Source organism: Caretta caretta, chromosome 3, assembly GCF_965140235.1.
Source record: "Caretta caretta isolate rCarCar2 chromosome 3, rCarCar1.hap1, whole genome shotgun sequence".
Classification (NCBI taxonomy): domain Eukaryota; kingdom Metazoa; phylum Chordata; order Testudines; family Cheloniidae; genus Caretta; species Caretta caretta.
The window spans coordinates 168,247,469-168,269,536 of NC_134208.1; the positions used below are offsets into that span (position 1 = coordinate 168,247,469).

The 22,068-nt window shown below is 40.6% G+C and overlaps 1 protein-coding gene across 2 annotated transcripts in view; it reads right to left on the reverse strand.

The window, feature by feature from the left end:
* Window positions 1–20,947: 20,947 nt before the first annotated feature.
* Window positions 20,948–22,068, reverse strand: part of DTL (denticleless E3 ubiquitin protein ligase adapter) — a 33,420-nt gene continuing 32,299 nt past the window's right edge. For both annotated transcript variants that reach the window (XM_075127097.1, XM_048843121.2), the window contains exon 15: window positions 20,948–21,701. In XM_075127097.1, coding sequence (XP_074983198.1) covers window positions 21,633–21,701 — 69 coding nt within the window. In that variant the 3' untranslated portion in view covers window positions 20,948–21,632. The remainder of the gene's footprint in view (window positions 21,702–22,068) is intronic.

A 22,068-nucleotide genomic window follows, 5' to 3' on the forward strand; every position in this document is an offset into this window, starting at 1 on the left:
CAATAAAGGAACTACAAATGATATGCTTTTCTGTCCATGTCTCTGATGTTTGCATACACATCAGCTATACTGAAACCAAATTTAAAGTGTGGCTTAAATCAATAAAGAGAGGAAATTCCTAATTATGGCTGAGAGGCTCCTTAACGTTTTTGATTCATGCTATTCAGTTTAACATAGTATTTTAGCACACATGGTAGAAGACAATCCCTCTTCAAAATGGAGGTCCCCTGGTAAGAGCACCATTACCAATGCCACACCTAGGTCTGGCAAGAGTACAGTACAGAGTTGCAGCCTGTATTCATTTCCTAGCTTCAGTCAGTTGAAGCCAGACTCTTACCGTTGTTTGTTAATATTTTGTGTTTGAGTTTCCTTTGGATGTTTTTCAATGTTTGTTTAAAAATAAGAGCGCTGAGATGAGTTGCATATTTCAGACCAGTTTTGAAATGCGTTTCAAAGCCAAGCATTAACAACCTGAGACGTTACAGTGGCTTCCTTGAAGTGTTGTGGTCAGCTGTGGAGATCCATTAAAAACACATAATATTTACCTATAATATATAATAATAACAAGATGTTCTAATACTACAGAGTCGTTACTCACTTTCTGTCATGTAAATCTGCAGTGCTTTATACTCAGGCAGATCTGTCATGGCTGTGTTGATAATAATCTTTCTTCGAAAATCTCCCAACTGTACAGATCCACTGGTGGTAACAACAGTGGAAATGCTAGTGTAGACAGGGCAGTGATGTTTTTACCACTTTGTCTTTTAGATCTGCTCAGAGAAGATCTAGAGGATGCAGTGGTAAAAAAACATCATTGGCTCCCTGTGCCTAACTACTCGTGCACTCCCATATTTACCACCAGAGGAGCTGTAATAGTTGGAGACATCCCAGAAAAGGCTAGTATAGATAAAACTATTTAGTTCCTACTGGAAGCAGAACAATGCTAACTACAGGCATGTTCAACGGTGATGATCTTTTTCATATATGGTTGTGGCTAGTGCCATTTTGAGTACAGTTTGACTCTAGAACCTGGATAAGATGGCATTAGAGATTACTGTGCTAGTGGAAATCATGCTCTAATTATCCCAGCATAGTTCTAAACACAGTGTTATTGTGCTGTATATATGGACACACATCCTATTAGAGCAGATCTGTGTTTAAAGTTGTTTCAAACATTGTTACAAGCCATGAGGACAGGGGCTTACTAGCTAAGAGAGTTGTTGGTATGATTTATCTGAGTAAGACAATCCACTTTCTTCACTTCCTTCCTTCAACAGTTGTGTAAAGTTGCTGTGCAGAAAAGATGACTTGCAAGGGGGAATGAGATGGTTGAACCATTTTTCCCGCTTTATGATGTCTAAAGCAGTTCTCAAGCATATTCCTTCATAATGCAGCAGAACTGTAGCTGACATCATTTTCTGAAAACTTGCAGCTTGCATGATCCAGTGTTCCAGGGCGGACAGGGCTTTTGACCTCTGAAGAGCTTTCCAAAATGAAATTGGGGAACATCGCCGTTACACTCAGGAAATTGAAGAGGGATGGAGCTTGTCAGCATACATACTTGTCGTCATCCTCTTTGGAAGGATGGTTAGAATGATGTGCTCCTCCAGAGCTACAACAAACAACATGGGCTTACAGGCACTGCTAGCAGCTTTAAAGAAAATTCAGTGGAGTAGAAGAGATTCCGGCAACTACGTGTCTTAACTATTCTTTTATTTAACAATCTACTAGAAAGTTCACATCTTGACAATATAATGATGCAAACTACTGTTAGAAAGCATGGAAAATTGCCAGATTTCAAAGTAGATAATCCTTAGGTTTTTTTAAAAAAAGGATCATTTAAGAACTGTTTAATTGATAATAGAAAATTATGGAACTGATTATTATGATTAAAATTATGGAATTTCCCCCTGTTGTTGTTTAACCATAAAGCCACTCCTATTGTGGTTTAAACTTGGCTCTGCTGGGAAGCAAAGTGCTGTATCCTTAAAAAGGCAGCACCCACAGAGAGAAAACAGGGACACTGACTTCATGGAGGCACTGAAACAATGATGGGGTCTTTTAAAAACTGCTAAACAAAATCTAAAAAAATAACTTAGAGAAAATCTTACTTTGCTAACCGAAAGCTAGCTCAAGAAAATATCGACCAGATAATGACCAGAGCTTTCCTTCAACAACATGAAAGGGGAGAGTATGTTTCAGTCTGGTCCAATGTCTGTTGATTTACATTTCTTCAGTAATACCCAGAGGATTCTGTGTAACTTGGCAAATGTTGCCATTACTTCAATTGCATTTGTATCTTCCGCTGAGTCACACATGTTCCTGAGTACATGGGCACACTCGTGGCCAAATGCTGCACAACTGAGCTGCCAAAGCACAAGGCTGTCTGGCATCCATTTGGACCAATCCATCATCACAGAGCAAAGGTCTGGGATGCTATCTCTGCCTATTCCTCTGCAGACGCCTGGAAGCATGCAGGATCTTGTTTCACATCAGCCACCTAAAGGAAGTAGTTCTCAAGTATTACAAGGAAGTTAACTTAAAAGAGCTGGGGAACAAAATACCTAATGCTGCAAAGCAAAGAGATTCATCAAGCATTTTTCTGGGGTGGTATCCCCAGGATCTCCTATGTTTGTCACTAGTATTTGTGCTGATAGACAGCATTCTGAAGGAGAAAAAGCTCTCCCCTAAAGGGTAAGTGTACCCAGCATAGTTTGGGTCTGTGAGACCCACACCTGCAGACTCAGTGTTTCCAAGCCCATATTTGAGCGTCCACACTGCATGGGAAACCCACACCTCCCAACTGTGCCGGGACATCCATGTTGCGCTGTGCAAACCTGAGACAGAACTTCAGCTTCTGTGGGCTTATGCCATTTGCATCCTAGCATTCCTAGCACCCTAGGCAGCTGTAGCTGCTTTAGGGCTTCGTTCATAGTGGGTTGTGGGAACACAAGTCTGTCCATCCTGCATGAGTTGTCTGGAAGTGTTTTGGGTGGTTTTAGCCCATCAACACATGGAAGGGCTGGGAAGCACAGCCCTAGGGGATTGTGAAATAGCGTTGGGAGACTCCACACCTAAATCTGGTGACTCCCACTTGAGCTGCATCCACATGCCTGGGCTTTGACTTGTGTCACAACGGGACTTGGGCTCTTCCCACCCCCTTAACAGGATCCAGGTCCTGCCCCAAGTCAGACCAATATCTGTGTGGATGGAAGGGAGGCTTGAGCATAAACCTGAGTCAAAGTCCAGGTTTAGAGTGCTGCATAGACATACCCGCAGGGAATGACCACATTGCAATAAAAAACCCACAGCACCAATTCTCAGTCCTGGAGTAAGGTGACTCAGGCTCACAAGGCTCAGGTTGCAGGCTATAAAATTGCAACATAGACATTTGGGCTTGGGCTCCAGCCTGGGCTCTGAGACCCCATGATGGTAAGAGGGTCTCAGAGCCCAAGTGTCTACACTGCAATTTTATAGCCCTGCAAACCCTACTCTGCTGACCTGGGCTAGCTGCGGCCATGCCGCAGGTCTTTTATTGCAGTGTAGACATACATAAAACTACCTCTGAAGCTGACTAGCAGACAGAGTATGTTACTCTGAGTAGTTAATGAGAGCTGTGGCAATGCTGTACACTGATATCTTGGTATTTACATTCCAGTGATTTGTGTGCAGACATAACTGGCTCCTGATAATAGCAATATTAGTTACACAAATATGGGAATTGTTCCAAGAAACTCCATTGGGTGTGTTTTAATATAAACACAGTAATGTAACCTAAGAATGCCACAAAGGGGGAAGGAAGGGTGTGATAGATTTAGTAAAGCAAACAATGCAACATTGATATTTGCATTCGATTATCTAATGAGATGAGCCAAATTGTAGCAGGTGTATTAGAGGTTGGAGGAAGCCCCTTTGCCCCATCAGCACATCTGCACAAGAGATAGCCACAACCGTGCAGATGGTGCTGCAGTTGACCCCTTTGATAAAAAATTGACCATCATCAATGTCCACTGCATTTTTGGAGTGGAGCAGTGTCAGTGGACATCTTCCCCAATTAGGGCTCCACTTTTCCCCATCCCTGCAGGGGACATACTTAGTCTGGAGGGTGGTGATGCTGTCTTAGGTGGGGAAAGACATCCCTGCTACACCAATATTCCCAACTCCCCTCTCCTGCCCTTTACTGTTCACAGTCAGCAAGCCAACTATGAGTCACTGTTTGCAAGTATCAGTTTTGTTATTTCTCAAACTTGTTTCAAATCACTACTGTGTGTCTTGATATCAGGCTTTGTTTTAAAACATGTTATTAGTCACATGAGAGATGTCAGTGATGCTTTGGAAAAAAACTACATAGTTAGGTACTTTATAAAGCATGTATTATGTCCATTTCAAATATAAAGCTTTCTTTGGAGCTGACAGAATCTGAGAGTTCGGTGGTTAGGGACTTCTGAAAAAAACGTTTTTTACTCTCCTCAATTAACAATCTGTTGTGTCAGTGATTACTTATACTTTACATCAATGTTATTTTTCTACTACAGGAAGAAATATTACAGGGCCAAATCCCGAAGTCCTTACTCAGTTTTCATTCAGGCAAAAGGCTCATTAAGGCCATTGGGATTTGGCTCAATACTACTCAATAACTACTCATTGCCTCAAAAGAGAACATACTTAGGACAGATAATGGAGGAAGAAATCTCCTTGCTAGTCTTTGAATATGTCGCCATACAATAGGGTGACCAGATGTCCCCATTTTATAGGGATAGTCCTGATTTTGGGGTATTTTTCTTATATAGGCTCCTATTACCCCCCACCCCGTCCCGATTTTTCACACTTGCTGTCTGGTCACCCTACCATGCAATCTTTGTACAGGCACACTAAGCTCACAGAAATCCAAATGGGAAACAAACAGACTGAACTGTAATTCACTCCACTCTCCTGTGCCAAGAGAAGGATCTGCTTAGCCTCTGGTATCCCTTTTGGATCTGAGCGGATAGCCAAAATTTAGGTTCTTGCAGTTGCTTTGGTTAGGAGGAGAAATTGATATTGAAATCAGGTATCTCTTTGAGCATTCCCTATTTACAAAGAATGTACAAAGTCCTGTTTCTCTGAATACAGCAGGATCAAATGACAGGAGATATTTTCTTTGCATACAGTCCCACGCCTGTTTCAGCTAGCGCTGAGACCAAAAATGCATTCTCTCCTTTTCTTTTCTTAGGCCCATGCTCCCAATGCTTATTCAGGCCATGTCCTTGGCTTTCTGTTCTTTCTTTGAGCTTCTCTATTCTTTTTGTTTCCTGCCTGCTTCTCTCTCTCACACACACACCCCTCCACTAAATAATAGCCAGTGAAATCCTCTCTGCTTACATGACTCCATTTCTGTGTTGTTGCATGTGCGTGTGTTTTGGCTGGAAGCGCCTATTGTTTTAGCTACCTGATTCTATAAATGAGCTTAATGACTTCTTACAGCTATCTTATTTGAAGGGCAACAGTTATACCCTCCCACTTCCGTGAGGTTTTGCCCAACTCATTAAAGGCCCGTTTATGTTGATGGAATAGTGCTGTGTAAAGGACATGCCTGGGCAACTTGCCTTATTTTTGCATCAATTTCTCCAGATATAAGAAGGGGGAGTACACTACTTGCCTACCTCACAAGGGCTGATATGAGTCTTAGGGCTCGTCTACACTTACAGTGCTACAGTGGCACAGCTTCGCTGCTGTAGTGCTTCAGTGTAGACAGTACCTAAGCTGACAGGACAGAGTCTCCTGTCCATGTAGGTAATGCACCTCCCCAGGAGGTGGTAGGTTGGTTGACGGAGGAATTCTTTTGTTGACCTAGCGCTGTCTACATGGGGACTTAGTTTGGCTTCTCTACATTGCACAGGGATTTCAGACTTTTCACACACTGACCGACCTAGTTAAACTGAACTACTTTTCTAGTATAGACCATGCTTTAGTACATTAACATTTGAAAAGATCTCTGGGTGCTGTATAGTTAAAACGTACTGTATGCAGAGAGCAATCAGACTGCATTGTCACTGAACATATGCTATTGTTACTTGGGGAGCATGGGATAAAAACAAACAGCATGTAGATTTCAAAATAGCCAATGGGTTACAGAAACAAATTGAGGGAACATAGAAGCCTGACAGTATGTTTCACGTATACTATACATGCATATCCCTGCTTAAGCCAAATAAATGTACTATATCAATATGAAATCAAAGGAACTGGGTAATTTCACAGGTATGTCTAGAAGTTTATTGACTGGTGTTAAAATAAGTGGTTTATTATAAACGAGTGATGTGATCTCTTGATGTATTGAGGCAATATATAATATTCAGTGATTTTTAGCAAACCTTGAATGTAATTTCTTAGGGGGAGGGAGTATGTCTGCCACTGTGATGAAGTCAGCACCCACATGCTGATGGCGATTAATAATTTAATAGGGCACATAGGAAGAGCTTAAAACAGCTGTGATTCAGTAAACTAGCCTTCAAATGTATATTATTTGATTTTCTGAAGGGTCTTTAATCTGCTTCTATAGATTGAACCGACAGTAGCTCTCTGTGTACTGAATGGCTCCAAGTTTTCAAACTGATCAGCCTCCAACATTGTGCTTTCACTATTTAAGTGTCCCCACCCTATAGTCTTAAGAAAAGATCTTTCCTACTATGAGTAAAGAGTGCACATAAAGCTGAAGAATGAGATGATTCTCTGTACAAAATATGAGCTAGTGTGCTTGAGAAATTTTGTTTATATCTGGGGGAAAAAAACCAGTACATTACTCTTAAAAAAAATTCACCTACGCACAGTCTGACAAATCTGAGTTCTCAAGCAGCACATGGGCTGGCTTATGCAATCTCTAAATTATTTTCAGCATGTGTACACTTAGTGCTGATAAAAGTAAAGCAATAAAGTGCTGAATGAGGAATAGTTTAGGAAGGAACTGTGTAAGCTTCCCTCACTTACCTCTGTCAATGCACCTCGCTATTGATTAGCCACAACATTACTGGCCAGTCCCAGGCTTCACTTTAGCAAAGACTGCTAATTACAGCACGGATTTTTCTGAGGTGCACAAATCAGGACTAGAATGAGGCTATCCAACTTATTTTCACATGTAAACACATTCAGGATTTTGAACCCAGACAATTATCTCCAACAGTAGAAATCGAATAGAAAAAGCTAGTGCATTGTTCCACAGTGCACACTTCCTAATGAGACAACTGGTACCTTTACTGACAGTCTCAACAGGTACATCGGGAATAAATAGGTCTAGAGACTAAACTGTCCCCACCCTTAGAGCTAATCCTAGCACATCAGAGTTGAGGTGCATTGGTGAGGTGGTAAATTTACAAGTAACCTCATTAATTTGCATAAAACGTGACAGCTGCACGAAGCTCAGCAGCTATGCTTGGGAGAGGATTACTCTTCTCCCATCTTCCCACCCCCACCCCTAGTAAAGCCGCTAAGTTACTTAGGTTGGACAATGGATTTACTCCTAAATCATATAGTCCAGCACCCCTTTTATAGTTCAGAACCAAAATAAAGAAATGTTCCATTAACAACAGGGTCAAAAATGGAATAAACATTCTAGAATAGAGGTTGAGTAGTAGTTACATTTTAATGTTCCTTTAACATTTTTATATGTAATATATACTATAGTTAAAATAATATTAGAAGTTTCAATGTCAAGCGCTCAGAAGTGAGGAAATGCCAGGATTATGGTTGCCTGTGAAACCATAATTCTGCCTCTTTCTGTGTATTATCTCACAGCCTCTAGTGACATGATCACATACTACTTTTTCCCCACAGGGATCATCTGTAGTGTTTGAACCCAGGCATGACCTTTAGACGCACGGCACAGACCTGTTCCACTTGAGCGAATGAAACAGCTTGCAGCAGAAGTAGACTGTTCTTCTCTGCGTGGACCACGTCTAAAGGGGAATAAGGCATTTTGCCACAGGGCTGCACAATAATTTCTGAGACAGGAGTGGAATGTTGGGCACCAGGATTCCTGGGTTCTGTTCCTGGCTGTGAGTGTAGAGTGTAGTCTAGTCATTATATCACTGGTTAGAGACAAGATAGCCAAGTCCATAGATTTGAGCCTGAAGGTCAGTGACTGAGTGAATGAGACTTGGCTTTGTCATATTGGAGAGCTCGATTTTATTCCCAGCTGTGCCTGAAGTGACCTTGTGCAAGCTCACTTGCCTTATTTGTAAAATGGGAAAAATGATATTTGTTTGCCCACCTCTTGGAGTATGGGTATGAGTCGGTTAGCAGTAATGATTGTCTGCTGGTTCCCAGCCCAGTGTACCTTCCTGTAGGCCAAAAGATGCTCTGAGCTGGAAGATCTCTCTGTCTTATGCCCTCTGATCTGAGTGCAGGCAGGTGTGACAGGACTGCCAAATATATGAGTGTCACGCAGGTCTACACAAGGCATTTAGCTTTGCTCCCAAGCATCCCGCATGTGACTCCCTTACTCCCCTACCTCTACCTATCTGCAGTGCAGAACTGTACTGGTTTCACTTTCAAGGGCCTCTGCACTCATACATGGAGAGGTAAGATTTAGCCCTAAACTCTCATTTCTTCAGTGCAATTTCAGTTGACGTTTCCAGCCTATCAGTGCTGTAGTTTTTCTTTCTCTCTAAACACCTATAACATCCAATCCAATCCATTAGAATAAGTTTGAAGTTTTTGTAATGTTATATCTTGCTTGATCTAAACTAATGCAAGTCTAGCAACAAAGAAAGACTTATGAGACCCACTTTCAGGACCCACTTCTACTGTGCTACTTACAGGGAGACTTGAATAGACTTGTCTATAAGTTGCCTGGTGGTGTGTCCATTCCCGAATTTCTGTCTGTTTGTCTGTCTAGTCTGAGAAAGTAAGTTCCTGGGAGCAGCAACCATCCTCCTTGTTTGGAAAGCATGTAATGGGCACCATTGTAAATAAATCATGTTGTCCACATGTTGCAGTTTCTATTCCTGTGTTGCTTTTTAAGCAAATACATTGTTTGCAAATGCATAATGTGAACAACATCCAGGCAGTGCAAGAGGAGACAGGAAATGTTATTGTGAGAATCTCTTACTGTGAGCTCTGACAACATGAACCTGGAGTACCATTTAGGTGCAGCGTTCTGCAAAGTAATTCCAGGAAGAGGCTTATTTATGTTTGAGGGTTTGTTTAAAACCTGATGCATTTAATAAAATGCAATTGCTCACGGTGTTGTTTTTTTAAAAACACATCTCCATGTTTTTCCGGGATGTGGGGGGGAGGAGGGAAACATCCTATTTTGGCAATGTGTAGATTCTCATTATAAAAAAAGCAGAACAGCAAAGGTTGCATAACATCCAAGCACAACAGTGCTAATACTGTTGCCTGGCAACCAGCAGGAAGTGTGTTGGAGAGCAAGCCTGCTCAGATGAATGAACTCTGTTTTCAGCTGGCAAAAGTAGCTCTGCTATTAAACATGCTTGGCCTGCTTGTATGAAACTTTGTGCTGAAGAGAGGCAAAGGAAGCACAATTAGGGAAGGACAAGATTTACTGGTAATAGTGGCAGGGCTGGGGATTCCCTATCCATACAGCAGAATCACCTAGCCGCTTCCTGCAGTCAAACAATGCCGGAGTAGGCAGCTAGCAGGGCTGGTACACAGTTCAGATTCACCTGTTTTCAACACATTACTAACCATGTGGACACAAATTGTGGTGTTAGCTGGTTATGTCTCTAAGCAGTTAGAGGCACAGCACACAGCTGAATGGTGAAGACCTAAGAGGAGCAGCTTGGGGAAACTGACCCTGCTATCACAGATGAGAGGATCAAATCAGCAAGTGTTCTTCTATCTAAGCAGGCCAAAGAGCAGGGAATTCCATTGTTGCTCCAGAAGTTAACTTTCCTATGGAATATAATAAAACATGGCACCTATCCACTGACTAGGCAGAGTTGGCATTTTGACTGTAAGATTTTGCTGGATAATTTAACAGCAAAAAAATGTATATCTTCACTATGAAGAAATTGTACAATAAATTAATCTCCTTTTTACTATCTTAAAATATCACATATCAACTGAAATCAATCTACGTATGAAGGGATCCATTGTAATGACCTATCCCGTCTCTATTAGCTGGGGTGCAGGCTGGGGAAATGGGAATTGAAACAGTGTTCTTTTGGCATCCCCAGCTCTAAGGGAGGCAGGCGCTGACAGTTTGTTAGATTTTTAGATAATGTGATTTTGCCTCAGTCCTTTGGATGTCACACTATCTACCCATATAGAATAACTGTACATTTATAGCTCTTCCTGTACCAAGATCTTAACGCACTTTACAAATATTGGGTTCAAGGACAGCGTGATCTTCATTTTACAAATAGGGAAGCAGGTACAGGGAAATTAACTACTTTGCTGAAGGTCACAGAGTTAAGCATTTGCTAGAGCCAGGAATAGCACCTAGAGCTCCTAGCTTTCATACCTGTACCTTATCTACACAACCATCCTTCCTCTCCATGGTTCCTGAAGATGAGAGACCAGCAGGATTTAAAGAAGTGCAATACATATTCCCTTGAACTAGTTAGTTTAATTACTCACCAGCAGGCAGGCTAACAAGGAAGAATATCTACCATAAATGCAAATATGGGCCGTGGCCTCCTGCTTTGTGAGTGAGTGGGAGAGAAATTTAATAGACAAATAGAGCCTGGAGGAAAATCACGAGAGGAGAAATTGTGTTATATCAGACCTAATTTAACACACACTTTTTGGTAGGTGTTGAAGTCTCTATTTCAAGGTGGGGTTTGAAATACCACAGAACTGCACTTCCTTTTTAGCTGCCTGCAGTGTGATTATCTCAAGGCTGCACAGATAAAACAGAACTGCAGCTGACATGAGATAGAGTTTGAAATGTTAAACTGTGCCTTTTGTTCACGTGGGTTTTTTCCCTTTCCATTGAGTTTCCCAACATGTCTTTGATACACTTTGGAACAAGTAAACCTTTTGAAATTATTCTCTTTAACACAAAGAGAAATATCCTCTTCTTCTCCCCCCCCCCCCCCAGTTGTCTTTTAAAAGCTGGGCTCAATTTAAGCAGAGGCATACTGACAAGAAAGAACAAAGGTGAAGCTTTTTGCCATGAAAAACGGGAACTCTGTTGATAGAATCTTATAGCTTGTACAGCAAAGGTGGTATAAATAAAGTCACATACAGTACCATAAAAGGCATTCAAACTATGTTGGCAGCAGCTCTCTTTCATGCTAATGATGTGCTACAAAAGATTTGAGCTTTAAATCAAACAAAGAAAAGACAGGGAAATTCATCTTCAACTCTGGACTAATCTATTGTGTTTACACAGCACTGCCGTCATCACTGCTCTGTGCCTCACTTCCTCTCTCTGTAACATGTAGCTAATCCTTCCCACCTTAGTAAAGCACTTTGAGATTCTCAGATGAAAAGTGAAGTGATTGCAAATTACCTGTCTATTTGTTCTTTGTTTTGTATGTATGAATCTAGTAAATAGTCATTGTGGAAGCATCCAAATTATACGGCAGTACTTCACATATGTTTGAAAGAGACACCGCTAAGGTATCATTTCTCTATGGGAAAAATGTCACACTCTCACAGACAAATGTTTGATTTGCAAACCAACAACTGCAGTGATGAAAAATTAGCAAAATGCAGGGCATAGATAAATCAAAATCAGAGGGGAGCAAATGCTTTCATGCATGTAATCTGTGTGCTGTTCCACTATTGCATCAGAGTTCAATAGCTTTCACCTTTAAAATAACCCAGAAAAATTGCAGATGTTTTTATGTGAAGACACTAGCCTTTTGCTTCCTGCAGATCTGCTGAGGTAAGATTTGTATTTTTATTGAGAAAACAAGATAAATAAAAACATAATTTATTATTGTGAAAAAAGTTTCCATGGTTCAGTTATGGCGAGGCTGCATAGGCCAGAGGCTTAGCAAATAAGACAGGTGACTGCAATGGAGCATGAAAGCATAGCTTAATTTAAACTAAGAACTGCCATCTGGTGGTGTTTGGTCTTACTAAAAATCTGAAATGACAATTCATTGCACTGAACTCTGAACCTATTTGAAAACAAAAATATGCAAAACAAACAAACATGGTCATGGTATGATTGGATGGAAAAGCTTCATCTCTTGACAACTCTTAGATTGCCAGCCTATAGTAGCATTGTAAGTATTTTTACGGAGGATTAAGCTTTATTATGTATTTTGAATAAATGCCATAGTTTGAAAGGACTAAGTAAATATGGCTTTTACTTCTTTAAAGGAGATAGGAGGTAATCTTGAAGAGCTCTATTCAAATAGATTGGAATTAAATAGATTGTGGCTCATGGGACTGCAGCCAGTGATGGAATTTAGAATCCAAACTTTGTATGCAGCATGCCACATCCTCAACTGGTGTAAATTGGTGTAACTCCTATGACCAGAGGAGATATGCTGATTTACACCAGCTGAGAATCTGGCCCTTTGCTTGTGGAATTCACACACCAGGCTTGGGCAACAACTCATAGCAGAGCAGAATGCTAAGTCTCATCTTCTATCCCTGGAAAGAAAATTGCCCCCTCCTCCCCAATTATGTACAAGGTGCCAGACAAGCGCTAATGTACAAGGGGAACACTCTCCAGTCGTGTCTGACAGCAGGAAGTTGCCTGGACATGAAAACATGCATGTTTTTTGTGCCTGCAGGAGATCTGCACAGAGGCACTTGCAGGTTGTCCCCAACCTTATGACTTTAGTGTTGATTGGGGACAAAATTTTCAAAAGTGAGTTAAGAGCCTAAGTTTCATTTAAAAAAATCAATAAGATTTAAGCTTCTAAATAACTTGGGAGTTTTTAAAAAAGTGACTCTGTGTAGCTAAGAGCAAAATGATCTGTTTTCTGATCTTGCATACGCTAAAAGCCCATACAATCATGGACATGCCTCAGACAGAATCAACATCTGTACCTTTCTTTCCCTCATTGCTTCTGCCCCAGTGCACAATCTGTGTCATGAGCTTTCAGCTGGTTGCTTACTATTTAGAAAGCAGAGGCTTGTGTCAATTAGTTTACAAACCATAGTGGCATGATGATTCATGGACCTGGTCACTGTAACACTGAATGAACCTCTCTGCTATAGGAATGATTTGTTGCCCCTCAGTGTCATTGAATAATGAAACAGCTTGGGGGTGATCTGGTAGCAGGATTTTCTACAAATGAAAGATTGCTAGCAGCATTATAAAGCGATTATTTAGCAAACAGGCCAAAAGTTCAAAGCCTGGAGATACCACTATAACTCTTGGACATGAGTGGAGGTTGCTACAGAAATGAATGTGTAATGTTACCTTATGCTATTAAACAGTAGCTACATTTCAGTCCCGAGGTAGTCGCCCTTCAGTAGTGAGTGAACCATTTCATATATATAGTATATACACACACAGCTTGTAAGGGATCTTGGATCAATCTCAAAGAACATATTGTCAATGAGAGCAACATCTGATTACTAAGAGTTGGGGTCCTGGCCTGGTACAGCAAGCCTTCAAGTCTGTGCCCTACTTATCACAAGGATAATCTACTGCTAATCCAGTTTTTAGATAGAGTAAGTGGAAAAATGAAGTTTTGTGGGCAGCAGAGGCTGCCCTTTGTTCTACAGAAGGCTGCATTTTGCCATATGTAGATGTGAAAGGATGCACTCTCACAGTCTCCATCACTTTAATTATTCAATAGAATACACACAAGTGGCCAGACTTTCTGACGAAAGGGTTGAAAGGGTGTGGGAACATGTTCTCGTACTTCCCACGCACCTACATTATACTGATACGCAGCAATGGGGCAGGGTATGTATCATTTCTGCTGAATAGGACCTTAGAGAATACAGTCAAGTCTTCACCTAAATCTTGTTTGCATTGTGTCTTCTAGCTAGCATAATTTTGCCTCCAGGACCTGCAATAATTTCATTGCTAATTCTGAGCTGCACTTGTCTATAGTATATACTGGGGAATTTCTGTGTTGTAAAACCTTTCTCCTATTTATATACAGGGAAGGAGCTCTAGTATATTATGAAATGTAAATGTGGTATTTGTAAACTTGATTGAATTTGAACTTATCATAAACTTGGCCCAGTTAGAAAGTGTAGTAAAGAAGCATTTCAGCATGGCAGCAACACCGTGGGGGCTGAAACTGGATAGTGCTCTGTTGAAAGCCTTGTTTAAAATTTGAAGATGTTAGGAAACTAGGTGCCCCAAGGGAACTGGGACAAGTGACCATCTGCTGGCCACATGAGCTACATGAAGTGAGATTGGTCTTAGGCTAGGCTAGGCGCCATGCGTCCACCTCACAAAAAACAAACCAATCACAGTGCCACAATTGATCAAGGAGCAGCTTTGTTGGCAGAGATGCCAAGGAATGAGTAAGCTTGAATACTAGACCTCTTTGCTCTAGAAATGGTCTCTTCACATAACGGTAGTTTGAGGAAGCTTTTGCCCCTGGTGTATCTGTACTATGGCTAAGCAGAGCTCCAGGATCCAGGGCTGTCAAGCACGCTCTTCTGACAAGCACTAACTTCAAAAGAGTGCTTTTCAAATGAACACCTCTTCTCCCCACCCCTAAGAAAATTAAAGTAGAAAGATATCAGGAATGGAAATGTGGTAGCAAGACAGCGAGTGCTTAGCTGCTGCAGGAATGCACATGATAGGACAGAGTGTAATGTTATTTACATAAATCCAAAAGTGAGATAGGCCCTTCTCAGCCAATGAGGAAGAAAAGGTCACTGCCACAAGGTGCACGTATTTAGTCACTATAACCTGAAGAAGAGCTCTGTGGAGCTTGAAAGCTTGTCTCTCCCACCAACAGAAGTTGGTCCAATAAAAGACATTACTTCACGCACCTTGTCTCTCGAATATCTTGGGGCCAAAACAGCTACAACATTACAAACAACTAAGACCTAGACATGAGACTTAACATTTAACTGCCCAAGTCCATGCTATACAACATCAAGCCATTTTTATTGCTACTATTTCCTTTCTGATATACAACAGTGTTTCCATGATGGTTCCTGGGTACTGCTCCAGAGTCTGTCAGGGACTAATTGTCATGTCTTAGCAAATTCCTTTTAGGTTAGGAGGAAGTTTTCCTAATGCCTTGTTTCTCCGAATTGTACTTCGATACTTTACACTTACATAGTACCTTTCACCTAACAGTCTCAAGCCATGTTACTTAGGTGAATAACCATTATTGCCATTTCACAGGTGGGGAAGCCAAAGTACAGGAATCAGTACCTAGACCTCTTGGCTCCCACTCCCTTGCTCTTATTGTTAACTAATGCAGCCTCCCTGGAGTAAGTATCTGAAAGGGAATTTTATTGTCTACTTTCTTACCTGTGTCTTGCATAGAGTTTGTTGTTGACTTTAGTTTGATTCTTGCATGGCCAGGCATCTTTCTTGTCTACTTCACATGAATGTCAGTTACCCCCTAACTGCTTCATTACTCCTGTCTTAAAATGATTGCACTTTAAGCTTCTCATGATGCAACTTTTCTAACTTTGTTACTTACCCACCCGTGACTACACACAAGTGCACCTACAGCAAAATGCAGAGCCTGCTCAAGCATATCAGGGCTTGTTTTATTTTGTATCTGTCACATGGTGTTTTTGGAATCCATTGGATTTCATAATCACACTTGATAAACGCTCTCCCCCTCTTCCCTCAGTATATCCAAGTAAGTTGGTGACATAGAAAATAATGGTGACACTGAATAATTCAAGAATGTGGTGTGACAATATTTGCTAAACTCATGTCAACACAGAAAGGCCTCCTGGCCTACTTTGTCATTGCTGTAACATACAGAATGAGCCTGGTTTAGAGTACTACAGGGAGGTGGGGGGTTATTTGATTACTATTAAATGATTTTATAGATGCAAGTTAAAATACTTCTGCAAGAACAATAATAGAAACATAAACTGAAGTGAGGCTTTTTCGCAAGGATGAAACAATTGGGAGGGTGAGAGCAATGAATAACAGGAATGTCTTGTTGTGTAGGCATAGGTATTGCAACAGAAGAATTCTATATTCTGCTAGGTCAATTTGGCCTTTACTTATTTAGATATATACAAACTAAAGGGCATACTTATCCCTGTGCTCAGAGCACCCTCAGCATTAAATACATGGGCAATAGACCTCCCATGCAACTAGACAGCAGCTATGCGCTCTGTGATCCAAACCAAAAATCCTGGATAACTAAAGCTTCACGACCTAACCATTCACCTCCTGCACTTTTTCAGACCAACATTGGGGAAGCAATTCCCAAGCTGTAGGACCCCCCAGGTGACCTGCCAGCAGCTCCTTCTCATTTATACCAGTGGCACCCAGCCGTGATATTATGGCGGGGGAAAGGGGTGGCCCTCAGGTACTTCATTTAGGCCTTTAAACTGCTAAATACTGAAATATCCTCAAACTATTTAGTTCAAAGAGAAGGTTAAGAGGTGATTTGATCACAGTCTACAAGTACCTACATAAGGAAGAGATTTTCTGACAGACAGTTCTTCAACCTAGTAGGAAAAGGCAGAATGATACTGAGTGGCTGGAAGCTGAAGTCAGACAATTTCAGACTAGAAATAAGGTACAGCTGTTTTAACAGCAAAGGTAATTACCCATGGGAACAACTTACCTAGGGATGTGGTGAGTTCTGCACCACTTGCAGTCTTTACATCAAGACTGTATATCTTTCTAGAAGAGGTACTACAGCTCAAGCACAAGTTACCGGTTTGATGCAGAAATTATTGGGTCCTGTGTTATGCAGGTGGTCAGATTCGATGATCATAATGGTCCCTCCTGGCCTTCAGAATCTATGAATATCTGCAGAAGCTTGGGCTAGCAGGATCTTTCAATAGTAATCTATTCATGGCATCAGACTGAGAATTGTTTCCTTAACTTGAAAAAGCAAAAAAAAAAGTTTGCATAATTTTAATAGATTTTTGTTCTCTTTAAAAACAACCAGGTGGAAGTTTAGAAATGAAATGTAGTTCCCAAGCAGAATTTTGGTTTCATCTCCCTAGGTTCGTGCTGCTTTAGTATTGTAGCACTCATTGCTACAAAGCTACTGGCATTACTCCTCACCTCACCTCCCCTTTTCAAAGAAAAAAAAATCCCCTAAGTGAGTTTTGGGTCTATTCCCTTTAAGCATCCCTTTAGACAAACTACTTTAAAATAAACTATGGAGGTGTGCCCCCTCCCATCCTTGGGACTGGCTTTATTCGGTCACTTTTTTCTACGATCTCTGGCTTTTTCCACTGTCTAAACAGAGCACTGGTTATGGTCAAAACTACTCTATGGCTATTCCAACCCCATGAAAGATATTACTGAGTAGCAAAACACCTTCTATGCCCAAAATCTGATATTTGATCTATCTTGCAGGCTGGGAAGTCAAAGAAATCCAAAGGAGGTCAATGAGCAATAGTTTTCTGCATGATGGCACAAAAATGCTACACTGGGGTAAGAAGTCATTCATTTATTTTACTGAGTGATTGAAAAGAATTAGAGGCTGACAATTTACCTCTCATATAGACAAGTGCTCAAGTCAGCATTAAAGTGTCTTGAGCACAATAGACCTGGGGACAGAAAGACTCCCAAGCACTGCTTCCCACCTAGTGCCAATGGAATCTACAAGTCTTTCTAAGGCTTTATCTTGAGAAATATTGAAAGATCAGAAACTTTTGGAAGAGACCTCAGAATGCATGTGACTGCAACAAAGGGACCTCTCAACATGGTGGCATATGTGGGTGTCTAATGGATTCTCATGGCAAATTCCTGGTTGGAGAATGCTTGTTTCCAAAGTAAAACTGTATCATACAATTAAATTCCCAAATACAGAACAGGATAGATAAAATATGAAATCCTAGGTTCAACAATTCAAAACATTCATATGGGAACAAATTAATATAACCAGCCAGAAGAATCTGACACAAACATTAACAGGAAAATGGACACTAGTTCCAACAGTTGCAATAAGTAGTGAGTCTTAAGAGGGGATGCGCATCTGAAACACAAAATCATTGCCAGCACAATTATGGGTCACGTGTTAAAAAAAAAGCCAAAATGATTTAGGCTTTTAAGTCCCATTTTAAAAAGTGATTTAGGTGGCACTTGAAAATTTTACCTATAGTCTCACTTAGGCATTTCTGAAAAAGTTCTAGTTTTCCAATGATGCAGGAAGCACATCACAACCTAAATTCTTGCAAATATCTTTGCCGCATTCAATAAAATAGGGGTGCAAATATTCACCAATACTACAACAGTATAGTTCTGAGAGGTGACTTACAGAAATCAATCTCTAGGGAAAAGGAAGATACAAGGAGGACTGACCAAGGTATAATTAAGAGGCCAGATAGCTCTGACTGGACGTATGACATCTGCAGCAGAATTCCCAGCATGAAAAAAATGGCAAAGAGTGTAAGGCACACCCCATAAAACTGTTGGGAAGAGAATCAGCACTCCTGTAGGGAATGGAGGAGAGCTAGAATACTAGGATTTTGGAATAATTTATTATGGAGAATTTTTAATTTGTTTTTTTTTGTGAAGTCTGAGGCTAGAGAGTATTTGGGGATCATGTAGGAGAAAACCTGTTTTCGAAATACATTTGGTTCTGTCAAGACAAGCAGGTGGGTTCAGTTGCTTGGGGACATACATATTAAATGCTTGAGCAGATGCCCCAGGTAAAGACATTACTAGTTGTCTTAAACCACATTATGCAATTCCCCGCAGTCTGAAAACAAGAGACTGTCACATCACAAACCAAGTGATTCATATGAACGATTCCTTTCTTATTCCCCTGGAGCCAAGCTTTTTGTCAGGATCAGACTGTGTCACTTTGACTACATAAGAATAAGGGATTGAGTTATGTTTTGTGTCTTCATAGTGTTAGCCAAATTGATTTTATGTGCTTGAGGTAAGAAGCTGTGCAGAGCTGCTATGAAAGGAGAAGGGTTCTCACATTCCCATTGAAGATTATCTGACCAGGTATTTTGCCCATTTACACTTCTAAACCCCTAAATAATCAGCTGAGGAGTAGAGATGAGTAAGGATTCAGGTGTGGGAGTTAGTCCCAGAAGTGGAAGATATTATGAAAAGTATGAGAGGGATTCACTTCAAGAGGACCAAAATTTCACCCTCACCATCCTATCCCCTCACAACTGTAACCTCACAAAGCTGGGGTTGGGGGGGGATACCCATGGAATTTATGTGGGGGTTTATACTTGTTATGCAGCCCCCCTGAAACCACTGGTAATACAGAGTACAAATCAGCAGAGTTTGGTTACAAGTGTGTAAGATACTTAGCAGAACATTAAACTGTCCTATTGCCTTTAGTTTGCCCTCTATGTTAAGTTTCAATTCCTCCCACCCTTTAAGGTCAAGTTTAATGGTGAGCTACTTTTGAACATCAAAGTGTCAGGTTTTTTTAGTCTTAGTTAGCTCAAGATATTGGATTGACTCAGTTACCACTTAAAGATCTCAATTTTTGAAGCAAGGTTTCATATATGGCTGAAATATATTTTACTTGTCCCGTTTAATGTTAGTTTGATATTTCTCCAAAGCTAGATGGCTGCTGTCAACTTGAAACTGAGTCAATGTTACAAAAATTAGAAAGTAATTTCAGGTTCTATACCTGCCTTTGAGTCCTCCTGCCAACAGCGCAGTTTTACCATCACAATTTTTTTTTAAAACATAGTGTATTTCTCTCCCTCCTTGCTGTGTAAAGAGAAACTGGCGATACAGGGCTCAATGAAACAGAGTACTCAAAAAGAAAAGGGGTACTTGTGGCACCTTAGAGCCTAACACATTTATTTGAGCATAAGCTTTCGTGAGCTACCACATCGGATGAAGTGAGCAGTAGCTCTCAAAAGCTTATGCTCAAATAAATTTGTTAGGCTCTGAGGTGCCACAAGTACGCCTTTTCTTTTTGCGGATACAGACTAACACGGCTGCTACTCTGAAACCTGTCATTACGTCAGACTACATAAAGTGCTTTCCAATGCACACAGTAAAATATAAATTTTTTTTCCTCTAATCCATTTCAGTTATAGAAATATATCACTTAACATTAGTAGGTGCAAAAGTTTCAGACAGAAGTGTGACTTAATTCTATTGTGTTCCTTTAAATAACATTCAGTAGGTCTGCAATCCTGAGGCTTGAAACAGACAGACTTTCATAGATTTTTAAGGCCAGAAGGGACCACTGGATCATTTAGTCTGACCTCCTGTGAAATACAGACCTTAGAATTTCAGTCAGTTACTCCTGTATTGAACCAGTAACTTGTGAGTTAGTCATCATTAGCGTAACATATCTATTTGAATTCTATCTGGCTCATTACACCTCAGTGTCCCTTCATTACGTTTTAGCACCAGCAAGAGGTTTCAGTCTGAACAACCAGCAGTGATGACAAAGAGCTTTAGCTGCAGAATCCTGACCTCTTTTGGGACAGCCTACCATAATCACACTACCCAATTATATACATTATTCTCCAATCCAAGCCTTGTAAGCATTAATATTAATATTACCTTAACTCCGTAAAGTGGATTTTTTTTTTCCTGCCTCCAACATCAAGACAGTTATGCTACAATTTACATCCATAAAAGGTCAATAAGCTAGTATGGACTGCTTTCTTCTAAAGCCAATTTTGTTTGGGATAGACTATAATCTGATAACTTCTAACCGACCTTGACGATATTTGATTTAAAAGGGGCGATCAGGCTTCCAGCCTCGACAGCCATGGTCTCCATGGTTACAAGACTACCATGGGTGTCCTTGGGCTAGCAGAGGCAGGAGTATGGAAAGCAGTAAACTTGGGAGGTGGTAGGAGAGGGGAATTTTTTTAAAAAGGAGGCAAAAATGCCCTTAGCTATGCTGTATTTTTTCCTCACACAGCAAGCACCCCATGCAACACTGGAACAGTAAGACAGACACTCTGGAACATTAAAATGTTTTGTATTTACAGGCAGTTAAATCGAATTTACAAGCTTCTTTGCCGAAATGGGAGAGTCATTGTTATACAAAAGGAACAAGCTGTAGAAATATCCTTTAGCAGAAATGGTGGCTCCCGTCTATCTGCAACAACAGTTTCTCCACAGCCATCTCTATTCAGCTGCTATCAAAAAGAGATGGTATGTTTTGCCAAGATGTGATTTTGAAACAAAAGTTTCAAGATCAGACATAATGAAACAAATATCAACTGACAAGTTGTATTTGACAATGTTAATAACACACATCAAAGGTCTCTTTCCAGAGATAACTAGAGCATTTCACAGATGCCATGTGCAAAAGAACTCATGGGGGAACATTTAACTGAGTGACGTATTAAAAGCAAACATATATTTTAAAATCCATCACCTACTTCATGTTAATGGCATGTGAGTCTCCATTAATTAGCATCCTACATGTTTCATGTTCAAATAACTTGAGGCTACAGAGTGTAATAGATTTTATAAAAGAATTTAAAGAACAAGAGAATAAAAAAATCCAGCTTTATTAAGGGCCAACAATGCATTGGCTAATCCTAGTGTCTTCCTCCTTCTGTGTTGCTAAATCCACTCTTGGTAGCACCAGTGGTGTGTCAACATCCAGGGCTACGGTTTCTTTCAAATGCAGCATACTGCACTAGTCATCTTGTGACTTTCGATGGAAGTACGTGCAGATCTTCCTCATGGAAACTGAAGTGACTGCAACCTGGAAGAGATTCAAGTCAAGTATAAACATATGTATTTGACAGTAGATGCCCCATCTAGTTCTTCCAGGTTAAACTCTGCACACACCGTAGAAGTCTTTTAAGCTTCTCCCCTCCATAACTGCGACAGCTTGCATATGTTGAGGAGCTGCCAAGTTACATACTGTTAAAAGGACAACCATTATGTTCTTTGGAATAATTTGTATGGCTTCTGGGACATTCAGATCCTATTTGGAGACAGGAAACATTTGCTAAAATCCTGGCGTTACCCTACTGCTCTATGAGAAGAGCTAGGGGCTCTAGTTCTTACCCTGTCTCCACCAGGTACAAAATTTCATAGATTTTAAGACCAGAAGGCATCATTATGAT